Source organism: Schistocerca americana, chromosome 2, assembly GCF_021461395.2.
Source record: "Schistocerca americana isolate TAMUIC-IGC-003095 chromosome 2, iqSchAmer2.1, whole genome shotgun sequence".
NCBI classification, from domain to species: domain Eukaryota; kingdom Metazoa; phylum Arthropoda; class Insecta; order Orthoptera; family Acrididae; genus Schistocerca; species Schistocerca americana.
The window spans coordinates 1,022,559,595-1,022,586,112 of record NC_060120.1 but is presented as its reverse complement, the minus strand read 5'-3'; the positions used below and the strand labels follow the sequence as shown (position 1 = coordinate 1,022,586,112).

The 26,518-nt window shown below is 44.1% G+C and overlaps 1 protein-coding gene across 1 annotated transcript in view; it reads left to right on the top strand.

Annotated features, from left to right (window-relative positions):
- Positions 1-26,518, top strand: part of LOC124596400 (farnesol dehydrogenase-like) — a 39,965-nt gene that overhangs the window by 5,456 nt on the left and 7,991 nt on the right. The window contains exons 2-4 of the mRNA XM_047135527.1: positions 2,710-2,872; positions 20,491-20,620; positions 21,881-22,010. Coding sequence (XP_046991483.1) covers positions 2,710-2,872; positions 20,491-20,620; positions 21,881-22,010 — 423 coding nt within the window. The remainder of the gene's footprint in view (positions 1-2,709; positions 2,873-20,490; positions 20,621-21,880; positions 22,011-26,518) is intronic.

Below are 26,518 nucleotides of genomic sequence, written 5' to 3'. Positions count from 1 at the left end.
GAAAACGTGGGAGCGTCGTCGTGGTGTTAACTATGATTCCGTCGGTTGTGCCGCCCTCGGTGGCGGCGACGCTCCATGACGACTACGCGTTCTGAGAACTCTCACTGCGGTTCGCGTGGCCGTCTGTTGACCGGTTTTGCTTGGCGTGCACGACATGCGGCGGGCTGGGCGCTTATACGTAAGTTATTTCTGAGATTCAGAAATTGACATTTCACAACATGTACTCCTCCGTTTTACGGTCTTACGCATATGGCTCATGTCGGGCCGTTCGCAGTTGCTTCGTATGTTACATTACGCTGTCAGTCAGTGTCTGTTTATTGATTTATTCTTGTTTCATTCGGTCACTCCCTGTTTACCAGGTGTGGTTCTGGTTAACACAAAGAATCTTTACACTGAAAAGAAAACCCTCAGCTGCTTACAACAGGGACAGATGAAAATGTGTGCCCCGACTGGGACTCGAACCCGGGATCTCCTGCTTACATGGCAGACGCTCTATCCATCTGAACCACCGAGGACACAAAGGATAGTGCGACTGCAGGGATTTATCTCTGGCACACCTCCCGCAAAACCCACATTCTCGACGTATTGTCCCGCACTACATTCGTAGTGTCCCCGCCCATTATACTCGTTACTCGCGGCGCGTTGCCGTTCCCCAAAGAGTTCGGTCACTGTTTGTGCAACCGCACTGAATAAGAAGATGGTCAGTATGTCAACATCTGTAAGCTGCTAGGGTTTTCATATCATTGTAATTTCATTCTAATAGGCTGCATGGTCACTGGTGGTATCTGTTCTTTTGGACATGTCCGAAAGAACATATACCATATGTGGCGTCACCGCCAGACACCACACTTGCTAGGTGGTAGCCTTTAAATCGGCCGCGGTTTGTTAGTATACGTCGGACCCGCGTGTCGCCATTATCAGTGACTGCAGACCGAGCGCCGCCACACGGCAGGTCTAGAGAGACTTCCTAGCACTCGCCCCAGTTGTACAACCGACTTTGCTAGCGATGGTTCACTGACAAAATACGCTCTCATTTGCCGAGACGTTAGTTAGCATAGCCTTCAGCTATCCTTGATTTAATTCTACTACTTTTCATTAGCTTTCTTTTACTTTTGTTGATGTGCCTCCTACAACTCTCTTCTCAAGACACTGTTCATTCTGCTACATTCCTGCTTCTTTCAAAACTAAAATGTACTGATTTATTTTTTTTCAGTTGCAATTCGCGTCCTGAATTTCTCCTTGGTTTCCTTTACTGCATGCTGAATGTGCAGACCGAAAAACACTAGGAATGGGCTACAAACTTTCCTCACTCGCTTTGCAAGTACTGCTTTCCTTTCTGTTTTTCGACACTTATAATAAACATTTTGCTTTCTGGAAGAATCTAGTTACAAATGCACCACAAAATACGGGAACCCTGATTTTATGACTTGATCTCATATATCGTGTTTGGAATGCTCACTATAGCCGTGCTGTAGCTTGCATCATTTTAACTCAGACCCAGAGTGTGGTGTCACCGCCAGACACCACACTTGCTAGGTGGTAGCCTTTAAATCGGCCGCAGTCCGTTAGTATACGTCGGACCCGCGTGTCGCCACTATCAGTGATTGCAGACCGAGTGCCGCCACACGGCAGGTCCAGTCTAGAGAGACTCCCTAGCACTCGCCCCAGTTGTACAGCCGACTTTGCTAGCGATGGTTCACTGTCTACCGACGCTCTCAATTGCTGAGACGACAGTTTAGCATAGCCTTCAGCTACGTCATTTGCTACGACCTAGCAAGGCCCCATATTCAGTTACTATTGATACTGTAATCATGTACCGTCAAGAGCGACGCTCATCATTAATGGATTAAAGTTAAGTATTCCACCAGCTACGTCCGTTTTTCTAAAGTCTAATTTCCTTGTCCTGTTCCAGACCTCACGCCAGCCTGCGTGAGCTAAAACGCGTGCCTTTCGGCTTCCTCTAGTATACCGGTGTTGGCTCTCCTGCCAACCCACAACACCATATATATAAGACTCACTGGCCACTTGACCTCGGTGGTCCAGATGGATAGAGCGTCTGCCATGTAAGCAGGAGATCCCAGGTTCGAGTCCCAGTCGGGGCACACATTTTCATCTGTCCCCGTTAACGTACGTCAACGCCTGTAAGCAGCTAAGGGTTTTCATTTGGTTGTAATTTCATTCTAATGAGCTACATGGGTAGCGATGGTATCTGTTCTTTCGGACATGTCCGAAGGAACAGATACCGTCTTAGTAAAATACAGAGAATCTTTTCATGCCTCATCCGCAAGGGATCCCGCATGCTACTTGATAACTTTGTGGCTTTATAACATGGCTGACACGATTTTCTCTTAAGCAATTGAGGTATTACCAGATGTTCATATGTATGGACGCTTTTGGTGTTAGTTAATATTATACAGTATGTCTCTTGCTTCCCTCGTTTTTTGTAGCCCCTGAAGATGGGATTTAGGTCCTGAAACCTGGGCTGTGTGTACGATCTTAACCAAATAAACGATTTCTCAAGTACAACTGGAGAATATTTATTCAAATTACGTAAATCGTTCTTATCAAAAATTCGACGTAATCATGAGAACGTTCGAAATGTCACGCACAGCAAAACACGAAAGACTAGTCTGTACTAAGAGTGAGAGATCTGCTTTGATCATTTTCTTCTTTTCTCGTGTATAGTATGGAATTTGTGCCTCACAACAGGAGCTGGCGCTCAAAGACGCGCCAGGGAAGCTGCACGCGATCGCCGGGGATGTGAGCGACGAAGCCAGCATCCTGGCTGCCTTCAAGTGGGTCAAGGACAACCTGGGCGGCGTCGACGTCCTCATCAACAACGCTGGTGTATTCCCCTTTACTAGCCTTACGGGTAAGAGAAACATTTTGCATTAGCTTACCTGACTGTTTTGAAGAACATTTGATATCCCCAAGCCATTTAAGATCAATACAATCTCTCTTACTCAACATCTATATCCACATATTTAGACAATGAAACCTGGTAGTTAAGGAAGGCAGGGTTCGGTTACAATTGTGGACGGGGTTGTAATCAGTTACTATTGTTTCCGCCGGCGGCGGTAGCCGAGCGGTTCTAGGCGCTTCAGTCTGGAACCGCGCGACTGTTACGGTCGCAGGTTCGAATCCTGCCTCGGGCATGGATGTGTGTGATGTCCTTAGGTTAGTTAGGTTTAAATAGTTCTAAGTTCTAGGGGACTGATGACCTCAGATGTTAAGTTCCATAGTCCTCAGAGCCATTTGTAATTGAACTACTGTTTCCCTTTTGCAATTACACATATTTATTTAAAAGGGTAATTCCAGACTCAGCAATAAATAAAGATATCAGACGTTATTAATGAAAGAGTAAACAACTCTATAATTAATAGTGGCTTTCAGTGGGTTCAATTTACCAAATGAGCATAAAATACAAACACAGTAAATAATGTTTTAAAAACAAGAAAATGTGAGCCCAGTTAGAATTTTAAGGCAAGTGACCACGGCTGAAGGATTTAAACGCTGAGAACGGCAATTATAAAAAATGTAACAAACATACTGTGAAACAGCGATGCAATAGCAAGGTTAATTTAAAAAGTCAGGCAACTGATCACGAAACGGGTGAGACAAAATGCTGGTAAACTTGGTAGCACAACCTTTACACCTGCTGTAACGCCAAGAATGGCAATTACATAAAAAATTTAAACAAAACATAGAGGTGAGCAGCAAATACTGCAGCAAAGGTTAATTTAAAAGGACAAGCAACTGATCACCAAACAGGTGAGACAAAATGATGGTAAACTTGGTAGCACAATCATTTATACGTGCTGTAACGCCAAGAATAGCAATTATATAAAAATTTAGAAACATAGAATAAAACAACAAATAGAATAATAAAACACAAGGACCAGTCAGAGACGGTGCACCAGGAATCGACCTCTGAGAGGTTCGGGCCAAAAACAGTTTCGCGAGCGATGAGAAAGGCAGCCAAGAATTGCATCACTTAAGATGGTAACTCAGACTAGTGGGAGTCGAACGAATGACTAATGATAATCTGCTGAAACTACCTAACGTCTGATAACCAATGCAACGATGGTACACCACGCCAAAGCCGGAACCGGTGGTCAGCACTACGACCTCAGAATGCTGTGCTTAGAGCGTCCGAACGGAGAAAGGAATCACTACTACCAGAGTAGAAGAAACACTAACTGACCTACAAATCGAGGAAACTGTCAAAACTACACGCCTTACCGGAAAGCAGCGCCAAGGCGAGGAAACGTACACTGCCGTTACATACAGTAGTAACCTCCAGGGCCGCTCACTGGAGCGTTAGCGGTCACCAGGCAGGAAAAATACCGCTAGTTGAACTTAACAAATAGTGAAACATAGAATGCAGCGATTAGTAACAAGAAGTCGAGGAAAGCTAATTAGATCCGCCTTCCCCAAGCATTCCACTCTCTGCTCTTTGTCTCGGTGACACTGCGAGCAGCAACACAAACCCAAGTCACTGGAGAATCGCGAGATATCACAATGGTGGAGGTTTCACTGCTAGGATTAAAATCCACACAACTTAAGGCTTGTTGTATCCGGATGACGACTAGGTCGTGTACCCTCGTGACCACAGCCCTTCCATCCGGCAGTGCATGCGTGCCGCCAGCAGACCCGGCGTGTTCGCGAACTGCCCTCTTGGCTCCTCCGGAGTCCCCAACCGAACTGCTCAGTTACACGACCCGGAAGAACAACAACGTTACCCCAAAAATAGGGCCACACTTACTATATATCGATAACACCACTGCTGCCACTAGCGCACAAGCAACACTTGCGAAACCAATACAAGCAACCGCAACCATGTCAACTAAACGATACAGTCTGGCCTCCAACAGAGGACGGAAACCTACAACAGTACGAATGCGAGCCGCAGCATAGCTCACACATACTCTGCAAACCTCAGTACGGTGCATAGCGAAGGATATTGGTACGAAATACTGTTCCACTTACAAGGGGAGGCCGCCAATTGTGAAATTCAGATTCGATTCATACTGCGCATAATGAAAGCTCATGGCCAGAGGTGTAATGTGGCAAAGCACCAAGATGCACTTCTCCGCCGTTGTCGAGAAAATCGACAGTTAAAAGAAACCGTTGCGGTGAAATACTCTCTACGATTAATAATTTTCTGCAGCATCGTGGCGCAGCGGTAAGCGCTCGGGTTCGTAATCTGCAGGTCGCTGGATCGAATCTCGCGACATGCACCTTTTTTTTTTTTTTTTTTTTTTAGTATTTGTTTTTTTTTTAATTCAATAATTCCCGGCAATCAGTTGCAACAATTATGCATATAATAAGTTGTTGAAAGTCGTTTGTCGTGGAAAAACTGGCGACTTCGAACATCATTATTATGTTTTCCGCAAACAAAGTTGTATTTCACAAATGTTATTAATTGTCTTCATAATGTTAACCACGTATAGTTAACGGAAGACGTAGAAACGGTATTCCGAAACGAATACGTATAGTGTAAGTCAAACGTTCGAATTAGAATAGAGAGCCCACGAACACAAATTTGCTGCGGCATGTATGACATATAAACTCCGTTACTCGCTCGTTACACTTGAAGGACAGATGTTGAATGGTCCGAAACGAGCCGCAGCATAACAGCGAAGTTGCCTGCTAACTTCGAAAGAAGGTAGATGCGGTCACTAGCGCAACTTATAACATCGTCGAAAATCAGTGCGGACGGGAGAGCTTTGGTACACCCTGTTAAAAAAAAACGGAAAAATGGAGGCGGTACAATTGGAGAGCGATCCGCTTTCACCAACATGCATAAGCAGTTCATTAATAGTTTATAAAAAAAATTGCATGGCGCGAGATACGATGCGGCGACCTTCGGATTACGAACCCGAGCGCTTACCGCTGCGCCACGATGCTGTAGAAAATTATTAATCGTAGAGAGTATTTCACCGCAACGGTTTCTTTTAACTGTCGATTTTCTCGACAACGGCTGAGAAGTGCATCGTGGCGCTTTGGCACATTACACCTCTGGCCATGAACTTTTCTTATGCGCAGCATGAATCGAATCTGAATTTCGCAATTGGCGGCCTCCCCTTGTTAGTGTGAATGTATGTGAAACGTAAAGTTTTCGATTACGCCCATCTAGCTGGGCTAAAATAACTCGCATACAGGAGACTTGAATACTTGAAGTCTCCTGTACCTTGTACATAAGCTTACGATATAACTCTGTGGGCGTTTTGTAATGTATCAGGTTCCGTCGGCTGCTACACTTGTCACAAAAGAGGAGTATCTCCTGCAATGAAAGAGGCACTGAGCTTTTGCGAGTTGTCATTTATGTGGTGACAGTACTCACGACTCTGGAGAGTACCGCACCACAATCGATAGGCCGCTCTAGAAATACTCGCAGTGCAGCAGGTGTACGAGTTGGCGGTACGAACTATAAAAAGGTCAGCCAGGCGCCGCAGCTGCCAACCCATGGACATCATTTTATTATTAATTGTTGCCAATCTTTCTGATTGAAGATAACCTACGCCGTCCTCCTGCATTCCCACAATTTACATTGCACTCACTCATCTGTATGAGTAGGGACAGTTTCTTGGTTCCACTGTCTCGGTGGAGAGGTGTTCCGTATCGCGTCAAGTCACTGCTTCTCCAGGCTCAAATCCCGTGTGCTAAGGATCAGGGACGCAGGTAGTACACGAGTCTTATGCTGCAGACTCTATGCCTTACAAATCAAGGCGCCACTGTTAACATCAGTACCAACGGAGTTGCTTCGTTCTCGCTGTGGTTACGCGAGTATGACAACTGTGGCGCTGCGGTCGCATCACACTCGTCCACTCGTTCTCTCTTACTCAAGTGTGCAGGAGTGTAAGTCTAGCGGTGACTCAATATGGAAGATAAGCGCACTGTACTGCTGCTGTTGACTCAATATGGAAGATAAGCGCACTATACTACTGCTGTTAAGTATCACTGACAAGGTGGAGTGACTCACCGTCGGGATCGGATGGCCTTTAACGAAGCTTTGTTTTGCGCCACTGGAAGATGTAAGACGAAAATTAATACACTACTGGCCATTAAAATTGCTGCACCAAGAAGAAATGCAGATGATAAACGGGTATTCATTGGACAAATATATTATACTAGAACTGATATGTGATTACATTTTCACGCAATTTGGGTGCATAGATCCTGAGAAATCAGTACCCAGAACAACCACCTCTGGCCGTAATAACGCCCTTGATACGCCTGGGCATTGAGTCAAACATAGCTTGGATGGCGTGTGCAGGTACAGCTGCCCATGCAGCTTCAACACGATACCACAGTTCATCAAGAGTAGTGACTGGCGTATTGTGACGAGACAGTTGCTCGGCCACCATTGACCAGACGGTTTCAATTGGTGAGAGATCTGGAGAATGTGCTGGCCAGGGCTGCAGTCGAACATTTTCTGTATTCAGAAAGGCCCGTAAGGGACCTGCAACATGCGGTCGTGCATTATCCTGCTGTAGTGTAGGGTTTCGCAGGGATCGAATCAGGGGAAAGCCACGGGTCGTAACACATCTGAAATGTAGCGTCCACTGTTCAAAGTGCCGTCAATGCGAACAAGGGGTGACCGAGACGTGTAACCAATTGGCACCCCATACCACCAAGCCGGGTGATACGCCAGTATGACGATGACGAATACACGCTTCCAATGTGCTGTGGTTCACCGCGATGTCGCCAAACACGGATGCCACCATCATGATGCTGTAAACAGAACCTGGATTCATCCGAAAAAATGACGTTTTGCCATTCGTGCACCCAGGTTCGTCGTTGAGTACACCATCGCAGGCGCTCCTGTCTGTGATGCAGCGTCAAGGGTAACCGCAGCCACGGTCTCCGATCTGATAGTCCATGCTACTGCAAACGTCGTCGAACTGTTCGTGCAGATGGTTGTTGTCTTGCAAACGTCCCCACCTGTTGACTCAGGGATCGAGATGGGGCTGCACGATCCGTTAGAGCCATGCGGATAAGATGGCTGTCATCTCGACTGCTAGTGATACGAGGCTGTTAGGATCCAGCACGGTGTTACCCTTCCGAACCCACCGATTCCATATTCTGCTAACAGTCATTGGGTCTCGACCAATGCGAGCAACAATGTCGCGATACGATAAACCACAATCGCGGTAGGCTACAATCCGACCTTTATCAAAGTCGGAAAAGTGATGGTACGCATTTCCCCTCCTTACACGAGGCATCGCAACAACGTTTCACCAGGCAACGCCGGTCAACTGCTGTTTGTGTATGAGAAATCGGTTGGAAACCTTCCTCATGTCAGCACGTTGTAGGTGTCGCCACCGGCGCCAACCTTGTGTGAATTCTATGAAAAACTAATCATTTGCATATCACAGCATCTTCTTCCTGTCGGTTAAATTTTGCGTCTGTAGCACGTCATCTTCGTGGTATAGCAGTTTTAATGCCCAGTAGTGTAGAAGCAGTGCACATAACAGCAAATGTTTTGCGTTTGGGGAAAAAGGGATTGGAACAATGTTTTGCTATAGTCCACACATAGGACGAAAAAAGTAAAATTTATGGCAAAGAAAACTGGTTGTATTCTTGTTTATCCCACTCCACCATGAGAAACAAATGTGCTACATCAAACGAAGACTGGGCGCAAAGTAACGTCATTGTTATTTCGCTGCGACCAGAAAATGCACTTTGGTCATTGTAACTTGCGTTTTTGGGCTAACAGCAACGATATAACTTTTCACTCATTTCTATAGTTTTTTAGAGACTGCTATTAATTTATTTTAGTAATAAACCGCGATTTGAAGATTGCTCTTCATCCTCATTCATGTTCTCTCGTACTGTAGCTACAGATTCGATAACGACTCGAAAGTGTACGTATGTCAGCGTAATTGCTAGACATTCCAGTAATAGACATTAAACATGTGTTACAGTCGATAGGTGTTGAGCTGGCACTTGCCATCGACACCACATAGATGCTCCTTCTTCGCACCAGTGAGGCGGAGGTATCAAGAAACACCCAGAAGATTTCTCCGCGCCGCCGTCGGCGGTCTGTCTTCAAATAGACCGACACACGGACGGGGCAACGAGAAGCGGTTTTCTTTGAACGTGCTTAGGGTTCTATTACCAATGACAGTCTATTTCATAATAAGTGTTAGAGTGATTCTATAAGTGTGTATAAATGTATCTACACACTGACCCACAGTCACATGAAAGAAGAAGTTCTATAACAAAAGGTAAGTGTTCATTTTGACTGTAATACAAGTGTCTGACACAGCTGTTAGATCGATTACTGCTGGCAGGTTATCAAGATTTAAGTGGATTTGTACGTGGTGTTACAGTCGGCGCACGAGCGATAGGTCACAGCTTCTCCGGGGTAGTGATGGAGTGACGAGTTTCCCATACGGCCATTTCACGAGTGTACCGTGAATATTAGGTATCCGGTAAAACATCAAATCTCCGACATCGCTGTGGCTAGACAAAGATGCTACAAGAACGGGACCAACGACGACCGAAGAGAATCGTTCAACGTGACAGAAGTGCAACACTTCCGCAGATTGCTGCAGATTTCAGTGCAGGGCCATCAACAAGTGTCGGCGGGCGAACCATTCAACAAAACATCATCGATATGGGCTTTCGGAGCCGAAGGCCAACTCGTGTACCCTCGATGACTGTACGACACAAAACTTTACGCCTCGCTGGAAACATGTTGCTTGGTCGGACGAGTCTCGTTTCAAGTTGTATATCGAGCGGATGGATGTGTAAGGGATGGAGACAACCTCATGAATGCATGGACCCTGCATGTCAGCAGGCGACAGTTCAAGCTTGTTGAGGCTCCGTAATGGTGTGTAGTTGGAGCGATATGGGACCCTTGATACATCTAGATACGACCCAGTCAGGTGGCACGTACGTAAGCATCTTATCTGATCACCTGCATTCACTCATGTCCATTGTGCATTCCGACGGACTTGGGCAATTCCAGCAGGAAAATGCGACACCGCACACGTCCAGAACTGCTACAGAGTAGCTCCAGGAACGCTCTTCTGAGTTTAAACACTTCTGCTAGTCACCAAACTCCCCAGACATGAACATTATCGAGTATATCTTAGATGCCTTGCAGCGCGCTGTTCAGAAGAGATCTGCACCCCCTCGTACCCTTACGGATTTATGGACAGCCCTGCAGGATTCACTGTGTTAATTCCCTCCAGCACTAGCTTGAGACATTAGTCGAGTCCATGCCACGTCGTGTTGCGGCACTTCTGCATGCTCTCGGGGCCCTACACGATATTAGGCAGGTGTACCAGTTTATATATATATATATATATATATATATATATATATATATATATATATATATATATAGGGTGAGTCGCCTAACATTACCGCTGGATATATTTCGTAAACCACATCAAATACTGACGAATCGATTCCACAGACCGAACGTGAGGAGAGGGGCTAGTGTAATTGGTTAATACAAACCATAAAAAAATGCACGGAAGTATGTCTTTTAACACAAACCTACGTTTTTTTAAAATGGAACCCCGTTAGTTTTGTTAGCACATCTGAACATATAAACAAATATGTAATCAGTGCCGTTTGTTGCATTGTAAAATGTTAATTACATCCGGAGATATTGTAACCTAAAGTTGACGCTTGAGTACCACTCCTCCGCTGTTCGATCGTGTATATCGGAGAGCACCGAATTACGTAGGGATCCAAAGGGAACGGTGTACAGAAGAGAATGGAACAGCACGTTACGTCCACATGCTAACACCTTTTTATTGGTCTTTTTCACTGACGCACATGTACATTACCATGAGGGGTGAGGTACACGTTCGAAGGGCGTTTCATAGGACGTGGAGGACGCATAAATTGGCCAGCCCGTTCTCCTGATCTTACACCTCTGGATTTCTTTCTGTGGGGTACGTTAAAGGAGAATGTGTACCCTGATGTGACTACAACCCCAGAGGATATGAATCAACGCATTGTGGCAGCCTGCGGCGACATTACACCAGATGTTCAAATGGTTCAAATGGCTCTGAGCACTATGGGACTCAACTACTGTGGTCATCAGTCCCCTAGAACTTAGAACTACTTAAACCTAACTAACCTAAGGACATCACACACCAGATGTACTGTGGCGTGTACGACATTCATTACGCCAGAGATTGCAACTGTGTGCAGCAAATCATGGCCACCACATTGAACATCTATTGGCCTGACATGTCGGGACACACTCTATTCCACTCCGTAATTGAAAACGGAAACCACGTGTGTACGTGTGCCTCACCCCTCATGGTAATGTACATGTGCGTCAGTGAAAAAGACCAATAAAAAGGTGTTAGCATGTGGACGTAATGTGCTGTTCCAGTCTCTTCTGTACCTAAGGTCCGTCACCGTTCCCTTTGGATCCCTACGTAATTCGGTGTTCTCCGATATACACGATCGAACAGCGGAGGAGTGGTACTCAAGCGTCAACTTTAGGTTACAATATCTCCGGATGTAATTAACATTTTACAATGCAACAAACGGCACTGATTACGTATTTGTTTATATGTTCAGATGTGCTAACAAAACTAACGGGGTTCCATTTAAAAAAACGTAGGTTTGTGTTAAAAGACATACTTCCGTGCATTTTTTTATGGTTTGTATTAACCAATTACACTAGCCCCTCTCCTCACGTTCGGTCTGTGGAATCGATTCGTCAGTATTTGATGTGGTTTACGAAATATATCCATCGGTAACGTTAGGTGACTCACCCTATATATATATATATATATATATACTGCTACACTTGCCTAATATTGTGTGGATCTTCAGAGCCAAAGATGCTGGTACACCTGCCTAATATCGTGTAGGGCCCCCGCGAGCACGCAGGAGTGCCACAACACGATGTGGCGTGGACTCGACTAATGTCTCAAGTAGTGCTGTCACATAGACATATAGTGACCAGGGAAATATTAAACGAATTCCAGCCAGTTTTCGTAATTTGATTAATAACTCAGAGAGAAGCATACACTTTTCCAACGGAATTATGGTATTTTCTGTGTCAGACTAGCAGAATTAGACGAGGTAAATTTTTTTGGTATTACTCATATACGGATCCGTTAAGAAATGGCATAAAAAGAAGCGTTGATACGGGTATTTTATGCTGCTGTGGTCGTTCGAATACTGTGCCCCAGAAATTTTACGCTACAGTTAATGGAAATGAGGTATCTGTTAACATGGAAGGTGACAAGACGGTATCTGGATGCACCCGAAATAAAAACGTTTGATGTTTAGATGAACTGAGTTGCCGGATCTGCCCATTTATGATAGTTGAATAAATATTAAAAAAATAACTTGGGTATATCTATCTCTTGCACAATAGATAGCAGTAGGACATAAAATGAAAGTTTGCGAGTGCAGCCGGCGGTTCTAGGCGCTTCTGTCCGAGACCGCGCAACTGCTGCGGTCGCAGGTTCGAATCCTACCTCGGGCATGGATGTGTGTGATGTCCTTAGTTAGGTTTAAGTAGTTCTAAGGTCTAGGGGACTGATGACCTCAGATGTTGTCCCATAGAGCTCAGAGCCGGTTTTTTCTTATTTATTTATTTTCTTTTTTATAAGAGGGCATACGTAAACATGTGCTCTGGTAAAAATATCACATTTATTGAAGAACAGGTGAAAAAACTAATAAGCTAAACAACTAATAAATGCTGGCCGATGTTTCCGAGCGGTTCTAGGCGCTTAAGTCGGGAACCACGGTGCTGCTGCGGTCGCAGGTTGGAATCCTGCCTCGGACGAGGATGTGTGTGATGCCCTTAGGTTAGTTAGGTTTAAGTAGTCTAGGTCTAGTGGACTGATGACCTCAGATGTGTTTGGAGCCATTTGAACATTTGAACAACTAATAAATGGTTGGTGTTATTCATAACACACTTGGCTGAGTTACAAAAGCACATTTACAACTGCGCCTTGGAGACACCCGCAAGATTTATCATTAATTGTTAATTATGAAAGGGTCAGAGGAATGTTTTAATGGCGACATTCACGCACGTATACGCATATAACAGATATTCGGGACAATATAAGAATAAAGAAGAAATTTCACCATTATGCACGTGGTTGGCGAACGGTCGTTCGCTTGGCTTGAGTTCACGAAGCAAGTGAACAAGAATTCGTCGTTAAGAATAAACTTAACAGTTGCACCAAAGAAGAAATTCTGAAACTAATTCGGAAGTCTTACATCGAGAATCAGTAACTATGACGTGTAATGATTCTCAAAATACGCGAACACGTGGTCGTCACAAAAAAAAAATTCTGCATAAAATGAATGGTGAAATTCAGAATAGCTGACCAAATTAGACAGGATATGTTGTGGACTGGCAAGAGCGCCAATCCACTATGAGATGAAGCCGAAAGGCACGCGTTTAAGCTCACGCAGGCTGGCGTCTGGAAATGACAAGGAATTGAGACTAGCAAAAAAGGTACATAGCTGCTGGAATACTTAACTTTAATCCATAATTGGTGAACATGCATCACAAGATAAATAGCAAATGATAATGGCGCCTTGCTAGGTCGTAGCAAATGACGTAGCTGAAGGCTATGCTAGGATACATTACTGTGAGTCACGATCTGCGAACTTAAGGGTCTTAGATCCGTACTTAACACGTTCTGAGACAACAAAGACATGTGGAAACTAGATTCCGAACAGAAATCGAGTCCATATGTCCGAGCAGAGGTAGAGCAGAACAATGGATTGCAAGCGAGGCCAAATGCAACTGTTTATAACGTTCCGAAATTAACCGGAAAAATTGTGTTTACCGCTCAACGAACAATGAGCGATGACAGCAGGACGTTAAATCTACAAAAATAAGGTAATGACTTAACTATGAATAGGCACACTCACACTTAGTCGGTGTCACCCGTCTCGCGTCTCCAGGTACACCGCCGAGTGAACTCTTTGGAACCCACACGTCCTGTTCCTCGGGAAGTGCTCAGAGATCTCCCTACTGTCTGGTGCCAACCCAAGAGCCTCGTCCAAGGTGAACAGAAACGTCTTTGGTACATGGTACGTGCTTTAAAGGGTTAGCTGTTCTGCCACAGTAGCAGGCAAACTTTTACTCCTACAGATCTAGATACTGAAATTTACCTCATTCACTCTCGTTCATGCTTTTCATATATCAGGTGAGAGGAGGGGAGGATGTATGTACTGATATACTGGGCATAGATGTATTGAATATGGTGTGGGGCTCCGAGAATTATCAAAAATCTTAGTAAAATGTGAGGTGAAATAAAGATAATATATATAAAGGTATACAATCCCGAGCTCGTATCGTGTGGTCTCTATAGACACACTAAGCTGCTCAGTCTCTTTTTTTATGTGGTTTACAGTTTGCGCCCAGAAAGGAAGCGCCAGAGGTGGGTACATTAAGTTAAGTGTTAAACAAAATGATGAAGAGGCTCATGTAGAGACCCTTCAATAGCGTTATCGTAGAGGTTAACGAGATCTTATAAATGTGTAGATCGTCGTTGAAAGAGCCAATAGTCACTAAACGTTTTAATAAGAGGTTACGAATGATTTGGAATTTTTTTTTCATTATAGCATTATCGATTTCGAGGCTTCGAACCTGATACATATACACTACTAGGCTTTAAAATTGCTACAGCACGAAGATGACGTGCTACAGACGCGAAATTTAACCGACAGAAAGAAGATGTTGTGATATGCAAATGATTAGCTTTTCAGAGCATTCACACAAGGGTGGCGTCACCTACAACGTGCTGACATGTTTCCAACCGATTTCTCATACACAAAAAGCAGTTGACCGGCGTTTCCTGGTGAAACGTTGTTGTGATGCCTCGTGTAAGGAGGAGAAATGCGTACAATCACGTTTCAGACTTTGATAAAGGTCGGATTGTAGCCTATCGCGATTGCGGTTTATCGTATCGCGACATTGCTGCTCGCGTTGGTCGAGATCCAATGACTGTTAGCAGAATATGGAATCGGTGGGTTCAGGAGGGTAATACGGAACACCGTGCTGGATCCTAACGGCCTCGTTTCACTAGCAGTCGAGATGACAGCCATCTTATCCGCATGGCTCTAACGGATCGTGCAGCCACATCTCGATCCCTGAGTCAGCAATGGGGACGTTTGCAAGACAACAACCATCTGCACGAACAATTCGACGACGTTTGCAGCAGCATGTACTATCTGCTCGGAGACCGTGGCTGCGGTTACCCTTGACGCTGCATCACAGACAGGAGCGCATGTGATGGTGTACTCAACGACGAACCTGTGTGCACGAATAGCAAAACGTCATTTTTTCGGAAGAATCCAGGTTTTGTTTACAGCATCATGATGGTCGCATCCGTGTTTGGCGACATCGCGGTGAATGCACGTTGGAAGCGCGTATTCGTCATCGCCATACTGGCGTATCACCCGGCGTGATGGTATGGGGTGCCATTGTTTACACGTCTCGGTCACCTCTTGTTCGCATTGGCGGCACTTTGAACAGTGGACGCTACGTTTCAAATGTGTTACTACCCGTGGTTCTACCCTTCATTCGATCCCTGCGTAACCCTACATTTCAGCAGGATAATGCACGACCGCATGTTGCAGGTCCTGTACGGGCCTTTCTGGATACAGAAAATTTTCGACTGCAGCCCTGGCCAGCACATTCTCCAGATCTCTCACCAATTGAAAACGTCTGGTCAATGGTGGCCAAGCAACGGACTCGTCACAATACTCCAGTCACTACTCTTGATGAACTGTGGTATCGTGTTGAAGCTGCATGGGCAGCTGTACCTGTAAACGCCATCCAAGCTCTGTTCTGACTCAATGCGCAGGCGTATCAAGGTCGTTATTACAGCCAGAGGTGGTTGTTGTGGGTACTGATTTGTCAGGATCTTTGCACCCAAATTGAGTGAAAATGTAATCACATGTCGGTTCTAGTATAATAAATTTGTGCAATGAATACCCGTTTATCATCTGCATTTCTTCTTGGTGTACCAATTTTAATGGCTAGTAGTGTACATGATATAAATTTGCGGTACGTTGATCATATGACCCGCATCTTACTGATCTAACTGTTTAACAGTGACGTGCACTGTCAAATCCACAGCTCCAGTCAGGAAGCGGCGACCGCAGCTGCCGATCGCCTGGATCCTAAGCAACTGCTGTTCGTGTGAAGCCAAGTTTAGGAATTCCACACCGGCGACAGGTGTAAAAGGAGGTGGGTTTAGTATTGTGTCATTAGCAGAGGGGCAGTAGCGGCAGAATGGGTCGGACAGGAGTGTTCAGTGACGTCGGATGTGGGCTAATCACTGGATGTCTCCTGTCTCCGTGAAAGTTGCCTCGCCCGGCTAGCTCCAGGGGTTCGCAGCTACCGTGCATCTATGAGCCGCCTGCAGCCCTGTGGCCAAGCAGAGGCTAGGGCAAAGAGCTTTATCAGTGGGAGCCCGGCGCTTTGTCATCTCCTGAAGTGTGCCTTCAGCGGATAACTATCTTACACGTCCCCACCGAGCGAGGTGGCGCATTGGCTACCACTCTGGACTCGCATTCGGGAGGACGACGGTTCAATCCCGCGTCCGGCCATCCTGATTTAGGTTTTCCGTGATTTCCCTAAATCACTCTAGGCAAATGCCGGGATGGTTCCTTTGAAAGGGCACGGCCGACTCCCTTCCCCGTCATTCCCTAATCCGGTGAGACCGATGGCCTCGCTGTCTGGTCTCCTCCCACAAACAACCCCAACACTTTCCCAAAGAAACACGGCTTGTAGAAAAATAAAAGCCTAGGTGTGGTTGCAGCTTTTTTACTTTTAGAGGACTTATGATGTGGGGGCAGTTACGAGCATGAAAACGTGTCATTGGTAAAAACGTTTGTGACGTCACGAATACGGAGTAGAAGTTGTACATATTTTGAGAAAGAAGGGCGAATCGGAAAGTCATCAGGATTTTAACGCATTGCACTTTCTTGGCGGGAGTTTTGTGTAAGAGGGAATCATGCCACTGGCCGGGGAGTCTTATTATACAGTGATTTGCACCTAGCTGCTGTATACCAGGACGAAAAGAGCAGGCTGTACAGTTTAGCTATAATATAGAGAGCTATGGGACAGAGACGTGGACGGATTGAACAGTCCATTGAGAGACGAGCAGACCCGGATCTGGGGCACTCCTTCGTAACATATAGGGGCCGAGACTTTATATTAGCTGAAGCACGACCCACGTCCTGTACTATGACAGCAGCTTTCCGTACGTCTCATGCTGAATATTTATGTTGAGCATTATTAGCTGCACCGGCATCGTAGGACAACGCTTGGTCCGCATTTACTCATATCACTGTGGTTGTCTGTCCCAGTCCAGCATTGCTTTAGTAGATACACGTGTTCCTCAGTCTAACTATATTCGTTGGAATAAAAGTTCCTGAGTTGCGTCAAAAGGGCACTTTCTCATTTATTCTGAGGTAACGCTTAAAATCAGCGGATACCTAGGGCACATTTTGTAATATCAACTAAATTTCTTCCATAGGGAGATGCGGTTAATGTGTATTTTTAGTTTATTAAATTAATGGATTAAAAACATTTTTCTGTTAACACCCGATTCAATCCCGTCTCCGGCCATCCTGATTTAGGTTTTCCGTGATTTCACTAAATCGTTTCAGGCAAATCCGGGATGGTTCCTTTGAAAGGGCACGGCCGATTTCCTTCCCAATCTTTCCCTAACCCGAGCTTGCGCTCCGTCTCTAATGACCTCGTTGTCGACGGGACGTTAAACACTAACCACCACCACCACTGTTAACACCTTGTACTGATAGCTGTTGTGGTAAAAAAAAGGAAAATTTGGAAAATATTTCGAGTAGATTAGCCGACCATGTTATAGTTCTAGGTGGAGATTTTAATTTGCCAGATATAGACAGGGAGACTCAAACGTTTATAACTGGGGCAGGGACAAAGAACCCAGTGAAATTTTTTTAAGTGCATTATCTAAAAACTACCTTGAGCACTTAAACAGAGAACCGACTAGTGGCGATAACATATTAGACCCTCTGGTGACAAACAGACCCGAACTATTTGAAACAGTTAACGCAAAACAGGGAATCAGCGATCATAAAGCGATTACTGCATCGATGATTTCAGCCGTAAATAGAAATATTAAAAAAGGTAGCAAGATTTTTCTGTTTAGCAAAAGTGACAAAAAGCAGATTTCAGAGTCGTTGACGGCTCAACACAAAAGTTTTGCCTCAAGTACAGATAGTGTTGAGGATCAGTGGACAAAGTTCAAAACTATCGTACAATATGCATTAGATGAGTATGTGCCAAGCAAGATTGTAAGAGATGGAAAAGAGCCACCGTGGTACAATAACCGAGTTAGAAAACTGCTGTGGAAGCAAAGGGAACTTTACAGCAAACAGAAACATAGCCAAAGCCTTGCAGACAAACAAAAATTACGCGAAGCGAAATGTAATGTGAGGAGGGCCACGCGAGAGCCGTTCAATGAATTCGAAAGTAAAGTTCTATGTACTGACTTGGCAGAAAATCGTAAGAAATTTTGGTCTTATGTCAAAGCTGTAGGTGGATCAAAACAAAATGTCGAGATACTGTGACCAAAATGGTACTGAAACAGAGGATGAAAGACTAAAGGCCGAAATACTAAATGTCTTTTTCCATAGGTTTCACAGAGGAAGAAAGCAATGTAGTTCCTTCTCTAGATTGTCGCACAAATGACAAAACGGTAGATATCGAAATAGATGACACAGGGATAGAAAAACAATTAAAATCGCTCAAAAGAGGAAAGGCCGCCGGACCTGATGGGATACCAGTTCTATTTTACACAGAGTACGCAAAGGAACTTGCCCCCCTTCTTGCAGCGGTGTACCGTAGGTCTCTAGAAGAGCGTAGCGTTCCAAAGGATTGGAAAAGAGCACAGGTCATCCCCGTTTTCAGGAAGGGACGTCGATGTGCAGAACTATAGACCTGTATCTCTAACGTCGATCAGTTGTAGAATTTTGGAACACGTGTTGTGTTCGAGTATAATGACTAGAGACTAGATATCTACTCTGTAGGAATTAGCATGGGTTTCGAAAAAGAGATAGTGTGAAACCCAGCTCGCGCTATTCGTCCACGAGACTCAGAGGGCCATAGACACGGGTTCCCAGATAGATGCCGTGTTTCTTCCGCAAGGCGTTCGATACAGTTCCCCACAGTCGTTTAATGAACAAAGTAAGAGCATATGGACTATCAGACCAATTGTGTGGTTGGATTGAAGAGTTCCTAGATAACAGAACGGAGCATGTCATTCTCAATGGAGAGAAGTCTTCCGAAGTAAGAGTGATTTCAGGTGTGCCGCAGGGGAGTGTCGTAGGACCGTTGCTATTCACAATATACATAAATGACCTTGTGGATAACATCGGGGGTTCACTGAGGCTTTTTGCCGGTGATGCTGTGGTATATCGAGAGGTTGTAACAATCGAAAATTGTGCTGAAATACAGGAGGATCTGCAACGAACTGACGCATGGTGCAGGGAATGGCAATTGAATCTCAATGTAGACAAGTTTAATGTGCTGCGAATACATAGAAAGAAAGATCCTTTATCATTTAGCTACAATATAGCAGGTCAGCAAATGGAAGCAGTTAACTCCACAAATTATCTGGGAGTAGGCATTAGGAGTGATTTAAAATGGAATGATCATATAAAGTTGATCGTCGGTAAAGCAGATGCCAGACAGATTCATTGGAAGAATCCTAACGAAATGCAGTCCGAAAACAAAGGAAGTAGGTTACAGTACACTTGTTCGCCCACTGCTTGAATATTGTTCACCAGTGTGGGATCCTTACCAGATAGGGTTGATAGAAGAGATAGAGAAGATCAAACGGAGAGCAGCGCGCTTCGTTACAGGATCATTTAGTAACAGCGAGTGTTACGGAGGTGATAGATAAACTCCAGTGGAAGACTCAAGAGAGACGCTCAGTAGCTCGGTACGGGCTTTTGTTGACGTTTCGAGAACATACCTTCACCGAGGAGTCAAGCAGTATATTGCTCCCTCCTACGTATATCTCGCGAAGAGACCATGAGGATAAAATCAGAGAGATTAGAGCCCACACAGAGGCATATCGACAATCTTTCTTTCCACGAACAATACGGAACTGGAATAGAAGGGAGAACCGATAGAGGTATTCAAAATACCCTCCGCCACACACCGTCACTTGGCTTGCGGAGTATGGATGTAGATGTAGATTTAATACTTCGCACTTCTCCACTTTCGAATCCACAGCTACCGCCATATTTTTCATATTAGTCATTCCGTTGTGCTTAACAATTTCAACTTGGATCTTAATGGTGTGTCTGGCTCTTGATTAACTTCCGGGGTCACGGTGAATATTTTAAAGAAGCACAGGGTTATGCAAACCTTCAGCTGGAACCAAGTGACTGTTCACCAGGTTAACCATTTAGTAACACAGATTGCATAAATGTTTACGCACGTGCAGTAGTATTTATCTTTGTTCTTGTGACCAGAGGGCAAGACGGAAGACTGGAAGCGCATCCTGGACGTGAACGTGCTGGGTCTGAGCATCTGCACCAGGGAGGCCGTGCAGGACATGCTGAGCAGGGGCGTCGACGACGGCTTCATCATCCACATCAACAGGTGCGCTTGTGTCACTTCCTGTCTCGGCATTGTGTTCTTAGTTTTATTCAGTAACGTATGTCTGTACCTTGCAGTCTAGTGTAGACAATTTAGACACAGCTTTGCGATCCTAATAGTAATGTATGAGTCTGTGTGTCACGCCTAGTGAACAGCTGTTGCAACAGGTGGAAGACAGCACCAGCAATCATTGTCGATGGTGAAAGGTTTTCACTTGGACACGTGTCAGGTTAAGTTCCCGCACACAAGCTCGTAAAGATTCAGCAAACCTTTAATAAGCAAAAACGTTTTAATTGATTCGTACATGAAAAGTCCCCCAGAAAGGTAACAGAACTGCGTTAGCTCAAATGGACATGACTATTTTTTTCATTTTTTTTCATTTGACAATCATTTACGAGGTTTAAAATATAAAACAGCCGAACATCTACACGCTTAGTGAGACCAGCTGAAGCTAACAAACTCTAGCCGAGATCAGGTGTATACATATTGTCCATGTATTGTATCACAGTCTAGTTTTCATATGGTTTATTATATACTTCAAGGACCTTCACTAATATCAAATTTAATACTACGCACTTCTCCACTTTAGAATCCACATCTAGGGCCGGATGGCGCTTCAGTTCCGACGTAGCAGGTGTGTAGAAATTTCATGGTCACTTTTGTTTGGATCGTTACTTGGCACGACAACAACCAATTATTTCCAGTGAAGGTCACGGAAGTAATGATAGAAAGCCCGGTTTCTACCGTAATTTGATGCAGCAAGAAAACCACTAACGACTTACACAAAAATTCCAACACAAGAAACTTTGTTCCCATAATACCACTGTCTCTGAATTGTTCCTTTCCAATCAATAGAACCAGTAGTAAGTCATACTGATACTCCAAATACATCCCTCGGAAAGTGTCACGTTCACGTAATTTGTCCCTGACAGTAGTAAAAATTAATACGACCGTGGAGCTATTTACATTTCCAAGAATGGACTAAGCGTAATTCATCACCACCATTGATTTATGTGCTGGGTCCAGATTATTGACTGTAAAAGTACAGTCAGGTAGAAGTAAGAAGGAATAAGAAGAAGTATTGGGAAGAAGAGTAATTAAGTAGCACTTTACGAAATAGACAGCAAAATATAATCAGTGTGTTTCACTGGTAAATTATGAGTTGATGTTAATCTTCCAAGACGGGCCTCACGTACTGATATGTTACTCACATGCGATGCTGGATCCTGTTTCAAAAGTTGTAACCTGGTATCTAATTTTCAGTGTCGCCGGACACACACCACCGACTATAGATGGTATGGCGATGTACTACGCCAGCAAGCACGCCGTCAAAGTATTGCTCGAAGGGCTGAGGAAAGACCTGGTCGCCAAGGGCAGCAAGATACGAGTTGGGGTAAGTCATCCATCATAAGTGGCACATGTCTAATGAAGGAAAAGTCACATGCTGTCTGTTTTCAAATTAAGGATGCTTGCATATCATTATTGTTATGAGACTATCTTTTATTTGTTTTTCGCAAGTTATCTTAGTACTTGTATTCCAGCTATTCTTAGTAACGTAGCATATGCTGATTCTCATTAATCAAGAAAATATTGCAGATACAAGTTACAAAGTTACAGGTCGAACAGAACGCACTTAGTCCAAGTATAAGACCCATCACGCGTGATTAATAAAACAAGAAAACGCAGTTCCGGACGAAGAATCAATATTTGAACATAGACTATCTTTGCCACATACAAATTAAGTCAGTGTATTAGCGTTCAAATAAAACAAGACGGATTATGCTAGCAAATGAACCGTGCGAACAAGGGATATATGGTCTTACTTTTGATTTATGTGTAATTGGCGTGATGTGGATGCAAATCGTCTTAAGAATCTGATGTCTGTGAAGCCTAGTGTTTGGACAGGAACTAGGCGAACAATAGCACAGCTACAGTGATTATTGCAACCACATAATATGAAATACGGTCACGGGAGCGAGATTCCAGTATAATGTGCGAATTGGTTGGCACATTCTTCCAGAAACCGGACTGCAGCTGTAAGAGTCGAAGGACATGAAAGGGAAGCAGTATTTGAAAAGGGAATGAAACATGTCCCAGGCCTACCCCGGTGTTATTCAGTCTGTACGTTGAGCGGGCAGTAAAGGAAACTAAGGAAAATTTGGAACGGGCATTACAGTTCAGGGAAAGTAAATAAAAAATCTCAAACTTGCTGATGGTATTTTAAATCGCTCAGAGTCTGCAAAGGATTTGGACGAACAGTTGAACGGAATGTCTTGAAACGATAAAATCGTCAACAATGGTAGTGGGATGTAGTCGAATTAAATTTGGTAGTGTTAAGGGAATTAGATTAACAACGGAGATACTGAAAATAGCACGTAAGTTTTGATATTTGTTAGTAAAGTAACTGACGATGCAAGAAGCAAATTTGATGCAAACAGCGTGGCAATGGGGAGAAAAGTATTTGTCAAAAGGAGAATTTAGCTTACGTCTGATATAATTTTCAGCTTAGGAAACTTTTTCTTAAAGTATTTGTATAGTGAAATGTAGACGATAAGCAGTTCAGTCTAGATCAAAACAGAAGTCTTTGAAATTTATTGTTTCAGAAGCATGCTGAAGATTAGATGGTAACTAATAAGGAGGTATTGAATAGAATTGGGGAGAAGATAAATTTGCGTCACAACTTGACTACAAGAAGGGATCGGTTGGTAGGACACGTTGTGAGGCATCAAGGGGGGGGGGGGGGGGGGGGGGGGGGAAGGAAGGATTCGAGGATTCGGTTGATGGGACAAATCCCGAGTAATCAAGGAAGCGCCACTTACGTAATGGGCCGGAACAGAAAGCAGGTTCAAATGGATATTGGTTTCACTATTTATGTAGAGATGAAGAGGCTTCCACAGAATAGACTAGCGTAGAAAACTGTACCACACTAGTCTTTGCAACAACAACAACAACATACATACACGAGGTGAGCTCTGGATGATCTATCCTATATAACGAAAAGATAATGGAACCAAGACCCTAACCTGTCGACAGACGTTAATGTACATCAACGGGGACAGTTCAAAATGTGTGTCCCGACGAGCACTCGAACCCGGGTTCTCCTGCTTACATGACAGACGCTCTAGGCATCTGAGCCACCGAGTGCAGATAGGATAGAGCGACTGCAGGGATTTATCCCCTGCACGCTCCCCGTGAGACCCACATTCCCAACTTAATGTCCACACACTACGTTGGTAGTGCCCCTGCCCATTACACTCGTTACTCGCGGCAGACAATCTTACCGGGTCCCGTAAGACTTCGGGCAATGCGTGTGCATCCAGCACAGAACAAGAAGGTCAATGGCCGGTTAGCCTTAACTATATGAAGATCTAATCTGTTCTTTCGGACATGTGTAACATCAAAGAAGCTGCAAGGATGCTTTGCCTGCAGACTTACACGTATGGAAAACTAGTAGGTCTGTGCATGAAATAGATAATTTGTCAACCTGCAGAGAAGCCATGTTTCGTCGGAAGGCGTTAATTTCGGCAATTTCTGACAAATGATAACAGATTACTGTTGTGTCTAGACAAGACAGCCTAGACACAATGAGAGGAAGCCGAAAGGCACGCGCTAAGCTAAAGCAGGATGGCGTGAGGTCTGAAACAGGATACGTAATGAATGCTATAAAGAAAAGTACGTAGCTTCTGGAATACTTAACTTTAATCCATCCTTTTGGTACATCTGGAGATTGTGGCGATACAAGTGAGACTCTTTAGATACATGCAATGTTACTAATGGCGCCTTGCTAGGTCGTAGCCATTGACTTAGCTGAAGGCTATTCTAACTATTGGCTCGGCTAATGAGCGAGGCTTCGTCTGTGTAGTCGCTAGCAAAGTCGTCCGTACAACTGGAGCGAGTGCTAGTCCGTATCTCGAGACCTACCTTGTGGTGGCGCTCGGTCTGCGATCACACAGTGGCGACACGCGGGTCCGACATGTACTAATGGACCGCGGCCGATTTAAAGCTACCACCTAGCAAGTGTGGTGTCTAGCTGTGACACCACAATTACACTTCAACTAAAATATGTCTCAGGCTACTTTGCAACCGAATATGGGATTCACCATTGAAGAGGCAGGGACGTTAGGGTGGAGCGTACTATGTACGATGTAATCATTAGTGACAGTACAAGTTCAGATTGGGTATGAATAAGAATGAGATTCTCATCAAAGGAGCAATTCGTGCATTTGCTCACGCGATTATAGGGAAACCAGAGAAAGCCAAATCTGCGTGTCCGCTTAGGGATTTGCACTGCCTACATCTATTTGAAACTACTGTATTCAAACTTTGGTCCTCCTCTACTTTTTCTTACCACTCCTCCCCTTCCCCCTCCCCCCCCCCCCCCCCCTCGCCCACACCATGTATCCCTCTAGTACCAACCTGACGATTACTTCATGCCTCAGTATGTGTCCCATCAACTGATCCCTTCTTTTAGTCAAGTTATGCAATAAATTTATTTTTTTCTTTTCAGTTCGATTAAGTATCTCACAATTAGTTTTTCCGATATACCCATTTAATCTTTAGCGTTTCTCCGTAGCACCGCATTTCAAACATTTCTATTCACTTCCTGTCTCAGCTGCTTATCGTCCACGTTACACTTGATTTCAGCGCTACTTTCCACATAAATACCTTCACAAAAGACTTCCTAAAACTTAAATTCGCATTAGATCTTAACAGACATCTCTGTTTCAGGAAATCTTTCGTGTTTTAGCTTATCTACATTTCATATCCTCTCTGTTTCGGACATCGTCAAATATTCCTGCATGATTAATAGAATCCATCTACTATTTTAGTGTCTCATTTTCTAATCTAATTCTTTCAGCATCATCTGGTTGAATTCCGTTGCATTCCATTATCGTATTTTTGCTTTTGTTGATATTCATCTTATAACCTCTTTTCAAGACGCTGCCCATTCTAATCAACTGCTCTTCCAAGTTCTCTTCTGAATTACTATATCATTAGCAAACCTCAAGGTTTTATTTCGTCTCGCTGAAGTTTAATTCCCTTTCCAAATGTCTCCCTGATTGCCTTCACAGCATGTCCAGTGTATAGATTTAGCAATATCGGAATAAGTTACAAGTCTGTCTCATTCCCTTCTTATCTACTGCTTTCCTTTCATGTCTTTCAACTCCCATAACTGCAGTCTAGTTTCTGCACAAGTTTTAAATAACCATTCAGTACATTTATTTTATCGTTTCTATCTTCATAATTTCAAAGATCGTATTCCAGTTGACATTGTAAAAAGTTTCCTGTAAATCCAGACATTATAAGCATACATTTGCCTTACCTATCATCTAAGATGAATCGTAGCGTACTATTGTCTCGCTCGTGTGTCCATTTCTGCAGAACCCAAAGCGATCTTCCCAGGTCGGCATCTACTAGTTTCAATTCATGTCAGTGTTTTGGAACCATGACTTATTGTATTGATAGTTCGTCAATATTCACACTTTCAGCGCCTTCCTTCCTTTGAAATTGGATTCTGAAGTCTGATGGTGTTTCGACTGCCTCCTATAACTTTCACACCAGGTGGAACAGTTCTGTCATGGCTGTATCTACCACGGATCTCAATAGTTTTGAAGGAATGTCGTCTACTCCAACAGTCTTGTCTCGACTTATGTCTTTCAGTGCTCTGCCAAATTCTTCTACCAATGTCATGATCCCCAGCTCATCTTAATCTACTTTATGCGCCCTTTCTATTGTATTACCCTCAAGGACATTTCCGTTCTATAGTCATCTATAGATTTCTTTCGCTTTTCAGCTTTCCCTTGTTTGGTTTGAACTGTCTTTCTATCTGATCTCGCTTTTCAGCTTTCCCTTCTTTAGTTATAACTGTCTTTCCATCTGATCTCTTGATACTCATACACC